At 33.9% G+C, this 15851-nt stretch overlaps 1 protein-coding gene across 4 annotated transcripts in view; it reads right to left on the bottom strand.

The window, feature by feature from the left end:
- Window positions 1–15581, bottom strand: part of LOC136039601 (pre-mRNA-processing factor 40 homolog A-like) — a 122108-nt gene extending 106527 nt beyond the window's left edge. The window contains exons 1-4 of one of the 4 annotated variants that reach the window (XM_065723471.1): window positions 15474–15581; window positions 10095–10185; window positions 4142–4259; window positions 1304–1455 (exon numbers count right to left, since the gene is read on the bottom strand). In XM_065723471.1, the coding sequence (XP_065579543.1) occupies window positions 1304–1455; window positions 4142–4259; window positions 10095–10177 (353 nt within the window). In that variant the 5' untranslated portion in view covers window positions 10178–10185; window positions 15474–15581. Of the gene's footprint in view, window positions 1–1303; window positions 1456–4141; window positions 4260–10094; window positions 10186–15248; window positions 15353–15398 lie in introns of those variants that run through there. The other 3 variants (XM_065723470.1, XM_065723472.1, XM_065723473.1) reach the window with 3 other exon arrangements.
- Window positions 15582–15851: the final 270 nt, after the last annotated feature.

Genomic DNA, 15851 nt, shown 5'->3' with positions numbered 1-15851 from the left:
TATATATAATATATCTATCTATATTCACAGGTGGGACATAGGGACACAACTACAATGGCGCGTAACTAATATGGCGCGTAACGACTTACGCGCGCGGGGGGGCTTGGGGGGGGGGGCGCGAAGCGCCCCCACCAACAGCTAGTATATATATATACACATATACATATATACACATATACATGTATGCACATACATACATATAGGCCAGGCCACACACATATATACATGCATACATATCCATACATAACACACACACATACATATATATATACACATACACATACATATTATACATCATATCTAATATACATATACACATATACACACATACATATATTCATACGCATATATATACCATACACACATATACATATATAAAAAAAAGGAAGACAGAAGGAGAAAAGGAAGACTGTTTTCCTAAATTAGTGATTAATATAGACCAGCACTTGAATGAGGCCTTAACCCTACTCATCCATACAATCACATAGGTCAAACTGTCGACACTTTAGCAGCACAACTTGTGTCTTGACAGCTTTTCTTTTAGCAAAAAGTATTTTTATATGTAAAACAGTATTTTCAGACAAAATCTGCCAACAAATTTTACTAGGCCATGAAAACTGCCAAGTAGCATTGCTACTATGCTACCCCACTTTTTGCACGGCGGCTTGCAACCATATCAAGCCCTTTAATTTACACTTTTAATTAGTTAAATCAGTAAAGCGAAATAACGATATAAATAAGCGAAGAAATAAGAAATAAGAAATAAGCGAAATAACGACGACAACTTGATTTGCCCCCCTCCTCTTCTGAGCAAGACTTGAAGTGGACTTGCCCCCCTCCCCAAAAAAAATATATATATCTGCAAGTTTCAACTCTGCCCCCCCAGCTGTAAGACAAAACGAGAAAAACTCAACTCAATTATAGGTTCGGATTGGAAACCATCATGAACAAAGAGATAAACCCCACCGCCCCCTTAAATCAAATCTTTATGCATTCGGGCGCATAATAAACTAACACTGATTTATCTACAACACATGCAATTTTTACCCACAAACAAATACATTCTATGGGGAAAAGTCTAATATCGGGCTCGAACCCATGACTTGATACTGAAATTCTAATACTCTAGCAATTGAGCCAGCCGGGCTTGATATTTAGCTTTACACCTATGGCTCATCAATATAAAGAGATTAACAGATCTCCTAGGGCTTACGAACACTGGCAAGAATATATATTAGGCGATCAAATTGGCTCAACATGAGTAAAATCGATATAAGTAAATTTAAAGAAGATGATGACTTACTCTTTCTTTTTTTCCAATTCTGCAACTTTTTTCTTCACCTCAGCCAGTTCGGGTGGTATTTGCCACTTTGATTCTTTAGTATTTACATTGTAGTAATATGGCTTACCAGCGTCTGTTGTATATTCTTTCCATGGACATTGGGAAAGGATCAACTATACAAAGTAAATCAATTAACTATTGTTAGGACGTTCAAAAATGAGTTTTTCATAATAAAAAAGAAAACCAAAAAGATTAGAAAATTTGAAAATTAAATAATAAATTAGAAAAAAGAAAACTAGAAAATTTGTCATTTGAAAAGGATACAAAAAAATAGACAAGGTAAGATAGGAAAGGTTACTGCCTTATGTGTGGCATTTACCATTATCTGGTCTCTAAAAATTTAAAACACCAAGAATAGCCCCTTATAGGCCACTAGAAAAAGGAAGTAGGCTAAAGGAAATTTGGCATATTAAAAAAGATAATTAAGAAGATTCGCCAATTTGAAAATTAAAAAATAACTAAGAAAAAAAAGAAAATATATCATTTAAAAAAGGATACAAAAAAGACGGCCGAAGAAAAGGTGTCACTTGATATAAAGTATTTACTACTTCCTGGTCTTTGCAAATTGAGAAGACCAAATAAAGTCTCTGACAGGTCACTCGAAGAAGAGTTAAAGGAAATTGGGCATATTAAAAAAGAAAATTACTAAGAAAAGGCTGTCATAAGCTGTACAATGTTTGCAAATTCCTGGTCACAGTAATGTTACTTTACTCATGTGTTTTGGGCCAAAACAAGACAAAAAAGCGGCTTGTTTCAATATGTCTAAGCGCAGCGTTTGCATATTCATAGCAAAAACATATATATTTATATCTTGCAAAATTAACTTGTAGTAAATGACTTAATTTGTAGTAAACATTTGAATGTTATGCAAAACTTTCAGAGCCTCCAAAATGAAAGCAGTGCATGTGCCCCCTCCTTTGACCTTCCTTGGTTCTACTAAAATGACAAATAGACAAGCTCAGTAGGTTCAGTGATCATAATTGTCACTAATAAAGACAAGAAAATTAATTAGCAAAGAATTCACTGTTACCAATTAACAAAGATATAATAAGATTTCACAACAAAACCTCATGATATCGTCCTGATTTATCAGTAATAATGAAAAGCCAGACCTAATCAAGAAAATTTTCAATCTGCGTTTTAGGAGGCAAAAGTCGGCCCCTGGCCCCTCTATCTCCTCCACCTCTTACCACCAATTTTATCGTAGAAAGATCGGCAAGTTGGTCTTAGACAGGAATCAGAATTACAATAGGGTTAAACCGATCAATCAATTGGTCAGACTGACTATCTGGTATGAAATAATTCTTAGTTCTATGATTGCATCTTACTATCCATTGAAAATGTATAAGACTTGCTTATGTACATGGGTTCAATTCCTATGGGAACCAGAGGGGGAAGGCTAGTCAAAACAGATCAATCAGTTAGTCAGACTGACTATCTGGTATGAAATAATTCTTAGTTCTATGATTGCATCTTACTATCCATTGAAAATGTAGAAGACTTACTTATGTACATGGGTTCAATTCCTATGGGAGCCAGTGGGGGAGGTCTAGTAAAAACAGATCAATCAGTTAGTCAGACTGACTATCTGGTATAAAATGATTCTTAGTTCTATGATTGCGTTTTACTATCCATCGAAAGTGTATAGGACTTACTTATGTACATGGGTTCAATTCCTATGGGAACCAGTGGGGGAGGGTTAGTCTGGGTTCAATTCCTATGGGAGCCAGTGGGGGAGGTCTAGTAAAAACAGATCAATCAGTTAGTCAGACTGACTATATGGTATAAAATGATTCTTAGTTCTATGATTGCGTTTTACTATCCATCGAAAGTGTATAGGACTTACTTATGTACATGGGTTCAATTCCTATGGGAACCAGTGGGGGAGGGTTAGTCAATTTTTCAAGAATAAGAAGGATCAAAAATACAAAAGGAATACAATTTCAGATGCTCTTTTCAGCTTTCCTGGGTTTTAGAAAAAGGACAAATCATCCTGCTTGGTGCAATAAGGTAGCAGCCAATAGTCTCTTTTGGCTCTTTGCCAAAAAAGCCTTTACTAAGCTTCAAAAAGATGGATATTACAAGATTTAGCTAGCGCTAATTCGAGTCAATCACATTTTTACACAGAATTTTCTGATTGGCTGAAAAGTTATGTTTGGCTCAAACTAGTGCTATCTAAATCTCAGTATTTGTAAAACCTCGTTGTGAATGGGACTTAAGCTTGCCCATCACTATTTTAGCACTTTCCAGAGTATAGACTAAGCCTAAAGAAGAATCTGTAGTGAAGAAGAAATGTTAAGAAAACAGTTTATGCTTCACAATATGCAGAATAGTTGTAGCTAACACATTTAGCATGTATCCCAACAATACTTTACCCCCAGCCTCCCTCTCCCAATGTGCAAATATATAGCCCAAATTATATATTTCTAATGCATTCTGCCACCCGTCTCCTGTTTCGTCACACCTGATTCAATTTACAGGTACACGGGTTGAAACAAAAGAGATGCGTTGGGAGAGTACATGGTAAATATATAATTTCGGCTATATATTTGCATATTAGGGGGAGGGGGTAAATAATAGCAGGGATGCATACAAAATGTGCTAGCTACAATTATTCTGCATATTATGAACTAAGAATTGTTTTCTTAATATGTTTCCTTTTCTAGGCTTTTACCCTTCCCAGAATTTACCCGTAGTATTTATTTACTATTTCGCCTCTGAAAACTTCAGAATACTTTTTTCCCTGAAAAATCAACCCTACCCAAAGCTCTACAATTCATAAACAGGGTAATAAAGTACCTCAGCAGGTGTTTTCAAGTCATCTGGCTTTTCCCAAGATGATTCTTTAGTTTCTGTATTGTAATAATAGACCTTCCCTTCTGGAGACTTGTGCTCTGTCCATACTGACTTATTTGACCTGGAAAATTCAAATTATTCCATAAACTTAGACACTAAATTTCTATGAGAAAGAGTTTTTAACACAATTAATGGTACATTAGACCAACTGGTATCAACATTTTTCTTAAAAACTATATTCACCCTTTATTTTATCAACACTCAAGTAGTCCAAAAGATAAAAACACAAGCAAACTGCTTTTTTTTTTCAGTCACAATTTTCCTGGGGGATAATTTTCCATGGATAGCATGATTTCTTCCACCAATCCTTATCCAACGATTGAATATATATGTGTATATATATATATATATATATATATATATATATATATATATAAAAATAAGTTGTCTGTCTGTCTGTCTATCTGTCGAGTGTCGTCATGAAGTTAGTTGTCGTCATGTTTGTTATGACGATGACGTCATTAAAAGTATTTAAGAAAATCGTTCAAAGACAAATTTTTAACTGTAAGAAGATGACGGAAACGTTTTTTCCGTGGACGGAAAAATGTTTAATTGTAAAATAACTGAAGAACCTACAATGGCAACAGCCGAGGAAGCTGCTCAAAGAGTCTATGCCAAAAAACTTGCAGCGGATAGAGAAAGAAAGAAAAGAAAGCGTGCCGAGGAACCACAAGAACAGCAAGAAAACAGGCTTGCGGCTGATAGAGAAAGTAAGAAAAGAAAGCGTGCCGAGGAATCACAAGAACAGCAAGAAAACAGGCTTGCGGCTAAAGAACGCAAAACCGCGCAGTTAGATGAAAATCCACCTGGACAGTGAGAGTCAAAACATATCAAAACTGAAAATGATAGCGATGATGATTGGGTTTGGGATTTTGACTTGGATAAGATCATCAATGCCTACCAGATTTTAGTTAAAAAAAAACAAAGGTTCGGCGATATGGATTTCATAGTGACGCTGAAAAATAAAGAAGAAAAAGAAAACTGAAAAAAGAAAAAAGGTAAAAAACTAAAAAGAAAAAACACTCAAAGAGAAATTACAGACCGGGACACAAATGACGACCGGGACAGAGGGAATATAAATGAAAACCTGACAATCTATTTATATGGACAGACAATGTGACAGCAAAGAATGTTGTATATTCGCAAGTTTTACGCAGTTAAAAATCTATATATATAAAGATAAGTTGTTTGTTTGTGGTTCTGTCTGTCGACTGACGTTGCGTTTGTCCGCATATGACGTCTGAATTATTTCATCATATACCAATTCAAAAACGAATGAATTCAAGCCGAAGTAGCTGAGTTGGTAAAGCGTTATGTTCCAGGTTCTAGGTCCGATAGGTTCCAGGTTCGAACCTTGGCTTTAGCATTAATACAAAAGAAGAAAAAAATCTAAAAAAGGTAAAAACTACAAAAAAAAACTAAAAAGAAAATACTAAAAAAAAAACTAAAAAAAGGTAAAAACTACAAAAAAAAACTAAAAAGAAAAAAAAACACTAAAAACTAATAAAAAAACTAAAAACTGAAAAGGAAAAAAAACTAAAAAAAGGAAAAAACTGAAAAATAAAGGAGAAAAAGAAAACTAAAAAAACTAAAAATAAAAATAAAAAAACTATAAAAGGTAAGAACTAAAAAAAAACTAAAAAGAAAAAAGAAAAAAAACTAAAAAAGCTAAAAAAAAAGGTAAAAGCCAATAAAAAAACTAAAAAGAAAAAAGGAAAAAACAAAAAATTTATTTCATCATATACCAATTCAAAAACGAATGTATATACAGACCGGGACACAGGGAATATAAATGACGACCAGGACACTCAAAGAGAAATTACAGACTGGGACACCAGGACACAAATGACGACTGGGACGTGTGTGTCGACTGACGTCACGTTTGTGTGTCGACTGACGTCATGTTTGTCGACTGACGTCATTATAAGGATTGAGCTGTATGTCGTCATGAAGTTGTTTGTCGACTGACGAAATTACAGACTGGGACACAAATGACGACCGGGACACAGGGAATATAAATGAGGACCGGGACACTCAAAGAGATATTACAGACTGGGACACCGGGACACAAATAACGACCAGGACACAGGGAATATAAATAACGACTGGGACACAATGACACAACTACAACGGGGACGCTAGGGGGCACAGGGGGGATATATAAATGACGATGGAGACACAGGGAATATTTGATTAGCAATCACCATCAACAAAGCTCAGAATGAAGTATAGATATGAATACGGATTGTTTTTCCCGTGGACAATTATATGTTGCATGTTCAAGAGTCGGTAAACCTGACAATCTATTTATATGTACAGACAATGGGACAGCGAAGAATGTTGTATATTTGCAAGTTTTACATAGTTAAAAACACACATATATATATATATATATATATATATATATATATATATATATATATATATATATATATATATATTCACAGGTGGGACACAGGGACACAACTACAATGGCGCGTAGCTAATATGGCGCATAATGACTTACGCGCGCGGGGGGGCTTGGGGGGCACGAAGCGCCCCCACCAACTAGGTAACAGCTAGTATATATATATATATATATATATATATATATATATATATATATATATATATATATATATTTGTAAACATTTTCAAAATAAAACAAAAATGTACAGGTTATATGAGAATTCGTCAAACAATATGGTTTCAGTGACATATTCAAAATAATGTATACTTCAATCCACAGGCAGGCAATAAAAATGGCAACTGACAAAACTTACATTTATGAGATGGAAAGAAAAGTTCAAGTTCAAGTTCTATTTATTTTCATAAAATAACAGTAACAAAAACAATATCCCAAAGGGCTCAATGGCCCGTTATTTGGGAAACGGCATACAATAAATAAAGAATCATAAAAACTTGTCATAAACATACTAAACAACATCTAAATATAAATATGTAAGGAAAAGAAATCAACTCACCGGCAGTCCCCACGAAACAGCGACCCTCACATCACCCGATAATAAAATACAAATTAAAATTTACGCGTCATCGAGGATACAACACCAACAAAACAACAACCCAAAAAAAGGGAAAAAAATAATAAATGTATAATAAAAATAATAAAAAACCATAAGAAATATTTAATAAGAAACATTTAATAAGAAGCCTTTAATAAGAAACTTTTTATCTGTCTCTTAAAGGAGCCAAGTGTTCGTGACTGCCGGATCTCAGCGGGAACCAAGTTCCAAGCACGTCCCACAGTCACAGCCAGGCCGAAGTCTGAACGAACCGAGGGACTAGCTGGAATCATCACATCCTCCCGGTTACGAACAATATATAAATTTACTTCCCCTACTAGTTTAAGCAGTCCCGAAAAACAACATGGGAGATCTCCCTGGAAATATTGATATGCCAACGAAGATAGAGATAAAACATAAATATCTTTAATTTTGAGGAGGTCAAGAGAAGTGTGTGTAGCCGACTGGAGAATTCTTGCCGCTTTCTCATAGAGATTGTGAATAGGAGCAAGTGCCAAGGGAAATGTGGACATCCACACAGACGCACAGTAACATATATAAGGGTAAATCAGAGAAAAGTATAAAAGACGGAGGATAGGGAAAGGGAGTAAACGCTTTAATTTTTGGATGATCCCAAGTCCACGGGAAATTTTCACTCTTATAATTTGAACATGCCACTTAAATGATAAATTTTCATCCAAAAGAACTCCCAGGAATCGCACATATCAATCCGGGGGACGACTCTTGGTGTATGAAGCTCAGTAATTGTGGGGCAGCTCACACCTTTACGAGAAAAAATAAGAAGGTAGGACTTTTTTACATTTAAAGTTAGTTGATTTATGTCAAACCAAAAGAGTATTTTCTCAGTCATTGCTTGAAGCTTTAGAATAAGGGATGATTCATCTGGAGCTGCAGCACCTAAAGTAGTGTCATCTGCAAATGCTATTAATTCTTCTTGACTATTAGGTGTACCAACGTATTCTGAGAGTAAGATTTGTGACACAATCCACAGCAAACATTGTTAATTGGGGTGTTAAAAGTCGGTAGAGATCGTTCACGTATATGAGGAAGAGGGTTGGCCCAAGAATAGAACCTTGGGGTACTCCGTATTCAATTGGAACTTTTTCGTCTGTAACTTCTGTGGCGATAGATCTGTCAGTTAGGTATGACGAGAACCAAGACAATGCTTCCCCACGGACACCAAAATGACAAAGTTTACCAATGAGAATCTTATGTGTAAGGCTGTCAAAAGCTTTCTTTACATCAAGAAAAATGGCTGCAGGAATAAGATTAGAATCTAATAATCGTCATATAAACTGAAGAAGTCTATTACAAGCATGTTCTGTAGAATACTTTGCACGAAACCCAAACTAATGCTGATGGAAAAAAAATTTAGCTTCAAGAAATCTCACCAGACGTTTGAGCATTGCTCTTTCAAATATCTTAGAGAACACTGACAGAAGAGAGATTGGTCTGTAGTTCCCAGGGTCCTTTCTGTCACCTCCTTTAAAGAGAGCTATAACACGAGCAAGTTTAAGACGTTGGGGAAATACTCCTAGTTCAAATGATCTATTAATCAAGTGGTAAATTGGGATGATAATCGATGGAAGAATATATTTAATTACTTTAGCAGAAATTTGGTCAAAACCTGCTGAAGAATTCTTTAAAGACAGAACAATATTTCTAATTTCCTGCACCATAACCTCCCCAAGAATCATTGATTTCAAGCACGAGGGACCTACGAACTGCTTCCAAGACTGTGACACAGAGGAATAAGAAACGCTATTAGCAGTTTTTTTCCCTATCTCTGTAAAGAATTTATTCATATGATGTCGAATTTGGCCTTTTTCTGTTACAAGTTGGTCGTCTACAATGAGAGACTTAGGCAGACCTTCTGGTTTCATGGACGGCCGACTAACTTTCTTAATCACGTCCCACGTCTTTTTTATATTTTTACCGCAATCAACAAATCTTTTTGTAAAATATACTGTTTTAGCTCTGCAAATAATTGATTTCAGAAAATTACAGTACAACTTAAATGCTTCTAACTTGGCCTTATTTGGTCTTTTTTTGTACTCCTTCCAAAGGTTCTGCTTCCTTTTTATTGATTTTAGGACTCCAGATAAATTTTAGGACTCCAGATTGATTTTAGGACTCCAGATAATTAATTTAAAGCACAACTATGCAGTTGCCAATACTCGCGTAATGAAATTGAGATTTAGAACAACTGATGATAATAAGAAAAGAAGGTATACAGAGAAAAACAAGAATGGTGCATGTTGAGGGCAAAATTTAATTTTTATTTTAATCATTTCTTTTTTCAAATTATATAAGCTGTATCCATTAAAATTACCTGAAATGTGACAGATATCTAACGTGAGTTGAGAAGGTTCAATCTTGTCAAAAAAGTTTTGTCAATCTTGGTGGCATAGAATTTTGGAAATGTTTTCATTTAATAGATCATGTTGCAGCAGCCTTAAAAATCAAGCTAATTGGAGCAAGAGAAAGACTCTAGTGCTCATTTTCAACTTTCTCAGCTAAAGAACACCCGGCACCCTCCACTCTACAAGGGTGACAATGACTCCACATTGTCCATCTTCAGCTTCTGAACATGAGGTAGAAATATCTAGACTTTAACTATTATTGATACAAAAACATTTTTCCTCACTTTTTTTCCCTCTCTTATCAAAAAATGTTATCTACTTCCCAATATTTTAATTTTGTTTCTACTATGATCATTGGTGACCCAGCCAATTTGTCTTCTAGTACATGTGATTCCTGCAACAAGTATCTGAACAATATCTTCCAGAGTAGAGATTAAAAACATTGCCAGTATTAGAATAATAACAACTGACACCTTCTCTTCATGAGGAAAGAATAAAAAAAAACTTTACCCAGTTCCAGCTTTTTTAGGAGCAGCAGATATAACACCAGCTTCTGAAGGGGGCTTGCTTCCAGGCTGGGCCTTATAAGCCATTTTTAATCCTGAAAATAAAAGATAAGATAAACATTTTTAGAAAAGCCACTTCCAGAGTAATGGAGAACCTTATTTACACTTCACAAGCAGACCTGCATACAGGAGAAGGATTTCTCCAAACATGGTGGAACTTTTCTTTTCTAAGACCCTCCCTAAAATAAAAAACCTGATTCCTCTCTATTGGCTATTCTGGCCTTTCTTGTGCCCAGGGCAAAATCTTGTAGGCCCCCCCTCCCTGTCTCCCAAATACAAAATTTAATATGATAAAAAAAATGTTAAAATTAATCAAATGTGGTCTACTTACTCTTATTCTCAATGAAGACACTATAAAAATGAAAGTTTCAAATCAGTTTGCTTATGCTTACTGCACCATTACTTCATTTTAATAAAAATGAAATTTCTAAAATTACCAAATCACTTTAACTGTTAAGATTGTTTATTTAAACTTTGTGCCCCTATGATTTGTGCATGGTGCAAGTACCCCCTTTACCTCCCCCTAGTACCACCTCTATTCCCCTACACTTCCTTAATCAGACTTGCAATTGTGTGCCCCAATACTCATAAAGAATACACAAAAATATTAGGAAAAATTAATGGCTGAAGTTCATAAATAATAAAGACCCCAATAGAAACTCTAGTACAGGGTTAGCTAATAGTTTTCTTTGAAGTCTTTGGTTTTATGAAATAATCCTGAAATTTTCTGAGCTACATTTTATAATTTGCCCAAATTAATAATTTAACTTCAACAGATAAAAGTAATGAAAATTTTAACAAAGTACAAATAAAGTAGGGCAAAAAACAAGTACAAATCTCATGACAGAATGTGTTAAGAATGGTAATTCCTTCTTCAAGAGAACTTCTGACAATTACAGATGAAGATAGAGCCCTTAATTTTTTTTAATATATGAAACCCTGCAAGTAGGGTAAGTAGAAGTGTGAGTAAAAAATAAATACCTTACCGGACAAATATTGGGCAGAAGATATACTGCAAACACCTATCATATAGTTTTTCTAACTTTAGAAAAAATCAGTGCCTTGAGGAGGGGAAAAGAGTGGAGTAAAGGGACTTGAAGACACATTCCAGTGCCATGATATGCAAAGTTAAATTTGAATCTGAATTCTGTTTCTATATATATTGCAAAAAGCTCGTGACATATAATTTTAGTCTGTAAACACTAAGACTAGATAATTTTTAAAAATAAAGATCTATTAAATTACTTATTATAAAATGTATACTGAATAGAATTAATTTGAAAAACAAGATGTTTTCTGATGGAAATGCAGAGTTGAAACCTAAAATGAACAAAAACCAAAAACCATTGATTTTTAGCATATGCATATTGATAAAACGAGCTCAAGTAAACCAACTTCTGACATTTCCCTATACTTGTAGGATTATAAAATACTAGCACTTCACTTTTGTAGAGTTGGACTGTACAGTGCTTTTAGAAGTCCATTACAGTACACAACTAAAATGATTGAGAATGTTCGATATAGCTTGGATTTGGTTATTTTGTAAGGTATACATTGTTGATGATCATTTTAAAAATAATGAAAAAATTTTAAAAAAAATTTGAAAAAATAGAAAAAATGAAGTATTTTTAACTTATGAGCGGGTGATGGGATCTTAATGAAATTTGATGTTTGGAATGATATTGTGTCTCAGAGCTCTTAATTTCAATCCCGACCGGATTTAATGACATTGGGGGGAGTTGGAGGGGGGAACCTAAAATCTTGGAAAACGCTTAGATTGGAGGGATCGGGATGAAACTTGATGGGAAAAATAAGCAAAATGATTGAGAATGTTTTATATAGCTTGGACTTGGTTATTTTGTAAGGTATACATTGTTGATGATCATTTTGTAGAAAATCTGAAGTGAAATTGTCACAGTAGTGGTTAAATCACATACTAACTTCAAAAATCTACCTATTTGACAATCTATGTACTTGATTTTTTTTATTGATATCAACTTTTCTTTGAAAACTTCTTTCAAGGTGAAAAAAAAATTAAAAAAACTAATTTTATCACATGAAAGTAAAGAGTTGGGTTAAGACTTAAAGCAATTGGAAATACAAAATGTTAGTTGATATACAAATATGTGTTCAAACTCTCTAGATGGAAATGCAACAAGACACTAGAAACTACCTTGAAATATTCTAAAACAGTGATGTATATTATCTATTTATTATTGTAAACAAAAAATGGAGTAAGCCATAGGCTTGTCTCATAACAAATAGACATTAAATAATAATAAACCAAAAGACAATAAACAAGAATTGGGCCCCTGATTATTGAATAGAGCCTGAGAAATAAATAAATTCCTTAGTCTAAATACATTATGAAAATAAGCAAATACATCAGAATGTACAAAGAGACAAATTCATTACACTCTTCTAAAGCCACTAAGTAAAACAAATTATGTTATATGTCATAGATATTTCAGTTCTAAATGTTGTTTTTCATAAAAGAGGATATGATCAAAGCTTTAACATTGTTTCTTGAAACAACATGGTCAGGCAATATGATCCTACCTTTCTTAAAACCCTATCCTGGTACAATTTTAATTAGTTCTGCTGTATGGGTGACTAATGGGTGAACTCAAATATATTATAACAAGATAAATTATCAACACCTTTAACAATTTGAAATGTGTTATCTAAGCCTAATTTTTCCCTCCTGTATCATTTCTAGGTGCTTGTATCACAGACCCCCTGCTTAATATTCTTATAATAAGTTTCTCTGATGCTAGATCCTAATGAAATATGTCAAAGTAAAATCAAAATATAATACTTTAAAAACAAACTTGGCCTATGTATTTGCATATTAGGGGGGGGGTAAGGTTTAGTGGGTCTAAATGCCTAGTATGTTAGATACTATTGTTTTACATATTTTATGTAGTAAAAATTGTTTTCTAACTTTATACTCTCCAAATACTTTACCCATACCCAACCCCCTAATATGCAAATATATGGCCCAACTCCATATATTCTATCACTTTTCTTTGTCTTGCCTTATGTAAAAGTTGAAATTAACTAACAAAAAAGCAGTTTTACAATGCATTAATGAATGAACAACTTGAGTGGTAGAAGGTTTATCATACAAGCACTAACTTCCAAATGTGGACCACTAGATTTTACCTCCTCCCCCCTATACACACACACAATGGACAAATGTAGACCTACAGTCTAATCTCTTCTTTTCTTATTAATTTAACATCAAACAATGAATAAGTAGCCAGAAAAAAAGAGTCTTACTATTAAAAATTTACCAAGTATATACAATTTAGGCTCTTCATTAGGGGGGGGGGCTAAAATTTAACTGTTTACATTTAAGAATGATAGAAATTAGTATTTTTGAATGTTTTAAAATGGTTTCCAGAATTTTATAGTGTTCCCTTCTAGAGATTGGAAAAGCTACACAGATACTATTTTCTCTGTGTGATGATTATCTCACTGGGTCTAATGTGTTCATTATCTTAAACAAGCTTTTATAAACAAAATTTAGCTGGTTTTTTTTTTCAAGTTGGCAATGCAAGACAGCAGTTGATGACAAATAAGAACAGATGACAATACAAACCCACAGCATTAATAACAAGAATTGCTAAAAATGTCCATGTCCTATAGACTATCTGGATTTGGTGAGGTGGGGTGCAGTATGTAATGGCACTAGTTATTATAGTTGGTTAAATTACAAATATAGGGCTTTTGTCTATCTTGGAAAGTAGCCTAGTTGATTTAAAGGTTAGATTCTGGACAAGCTACTTTGTGCTATATTGGAAAGTGGTAAGATTAGGAAAATGAAACTTTCAGGAATAGATCTACTCCTTCTTACAACAAGAAGCACCAACGTTTGATTACCTTAAGACATCTTGGTGTTATAAAGTGAAATCTTGCAAAATCTACCTTATGCTCAAACAGAGTACAAGACAAGTATTTTCAGCCTCACAACTTTGCTTAATCCCAATTTATGAGGTTTCATAGATCTGCAAATACATTTCCTAAATTTAGAAAGAATCTATTGATATGGCTTAAAATTTAACTCAAATAACAGGAATTGTGCTTTCAAAGTAAAACCAGAGAAACTGACAATTAAGGTTTTATGTTGTTTTGTCAAAATTCAAATTGGTATAGACCTGTCAAGTAGGGTAATAGTTAGAAATTAGAAAAGGATTAGCTTTGTAATACCTTCCCAAAGTATAGGCCTATTTTTGACCCTGGATTCATTAGTGAAGGACTGAAAGTTTTATTTTTCTAACCAAAACACTTTTCAAAATATCAGAAAGTAGTTTATCTAGAATTTTAGTGATTTAGGCAAATGAAACTTCCAAGGATTGGTCCTCTGGAAATGTGTTAAGTAACTACCATGGTCCTTTTCATCTCTAAAAAGAGTTGGAAGGGGACAGATGTAAGAAGACAATTGTATACCTTTATTTTCCTTCTGCATTAACATTAGGTGACCTTGACAATATTTACATCATGAAAGTACCCTAAGTAGTTCTACTGCTCAAATGAGACACAAGAGAAGTGTTTTGAGCCTTTTACATTTGCTTGATCCTGACTTATGAGGTATTAAAGATATGTCAATCTATTTCTTAGCCTAGATATGAGGAAAGAACTTTCATATGACTTAAATTCAGAAATAGCCTAATAGGAACTGAATTTTCAAAAACTAGAGCCAATGTGTAAGACTGAAAACCCAAAGTGAATATAGGTTGTAAATTTTTTGACAAAATTAGTATAAGTAATCTGTTCTTGATTGGACCTGTTATCAATGTAGTTTTCTAATCTCTATAAATATGAAAAAGTAGAGATAGCCTAGGATAGTAAGCCTAGGCCTAGCTTGACAATAACTTACAAGGCTATATTTAGGTCCAAGATTCATTCCTGAAAATATCAATTCCCTTACTTAACTATATTCCAAGGTGGCAAAAAAAACTCAGCTAAAACTTTACTATATTTAGAACAGTCCTTAAATAGAAAACACAGCATAGCATAGGAATGCTAGGCTACTTTTTATCTAAGTTTTCTTAATTTCTGTCCTAGGCTATACAAGTCCTAATATCAGGCTAACCATGATTATGAATTCTGAAATGCCTGATAGGATCTAACAGGGCACTCTTTGGATTTTCCAAGAGGGTAGCCTGCAAGGAAATTCCTACAGTATGACAAATCTTGCAAAATTGGAAACCATGCAAAAAAAAGCTTCTTCTTAGAAACTTACTTATTGAATAGCTCTTAGCTTCTACCTGCGTTTATATGGCAAACAGTTTTCCTTAAATAAAAGTTCGAAAATTACCAGCTAATATAATCGATTTCTTCAACAAGGGTACATTGGTGCCAAAAAATGTAATCACTATTTGTAGTTGAGCTGCATTCTCTACGTCATTCTTTAATGAAGATAGGGCCGCACCCTTGCACCAAACCGGAAACTACTTTTTATAATTTACAGAGATTCTTATAATTTAAAAAGATTGAGTGCAAGCCAAATTTATATTGTTAAGTCTTACGAACCAGCGTGTTGGACATGGTTAGCCACTTTTCAACAACTACAATAGATACACAAGAAAATTAACATATACCCAGGTTTTCTTGATTTCAAATGAAAATTTCTTGATTTCAAATGAAAAACCTGTTGCAAAAACTACATAGAAATAAGAGAGGGTTCACTATTTAG

Source organism: Artemia franciscana, chromosome 19 (genome assembly GCF_032884065.1).
Source record: "Artemia franciscana chromosome 19, ASM3288406v1, whole genome shotgun sequence".
Taxonomy (NCBI): domain Eukaryota; kingdom Metazoa; phylum Arthropoda; class Branchiopoda; order Anostraca; family Artemiidae; genus Artemia; species Artemia franciscana.
Note: the sequence above shows the minus strand (reverse complement) of the source record. Positions and strands in the feature narration are given on the sequence as shown.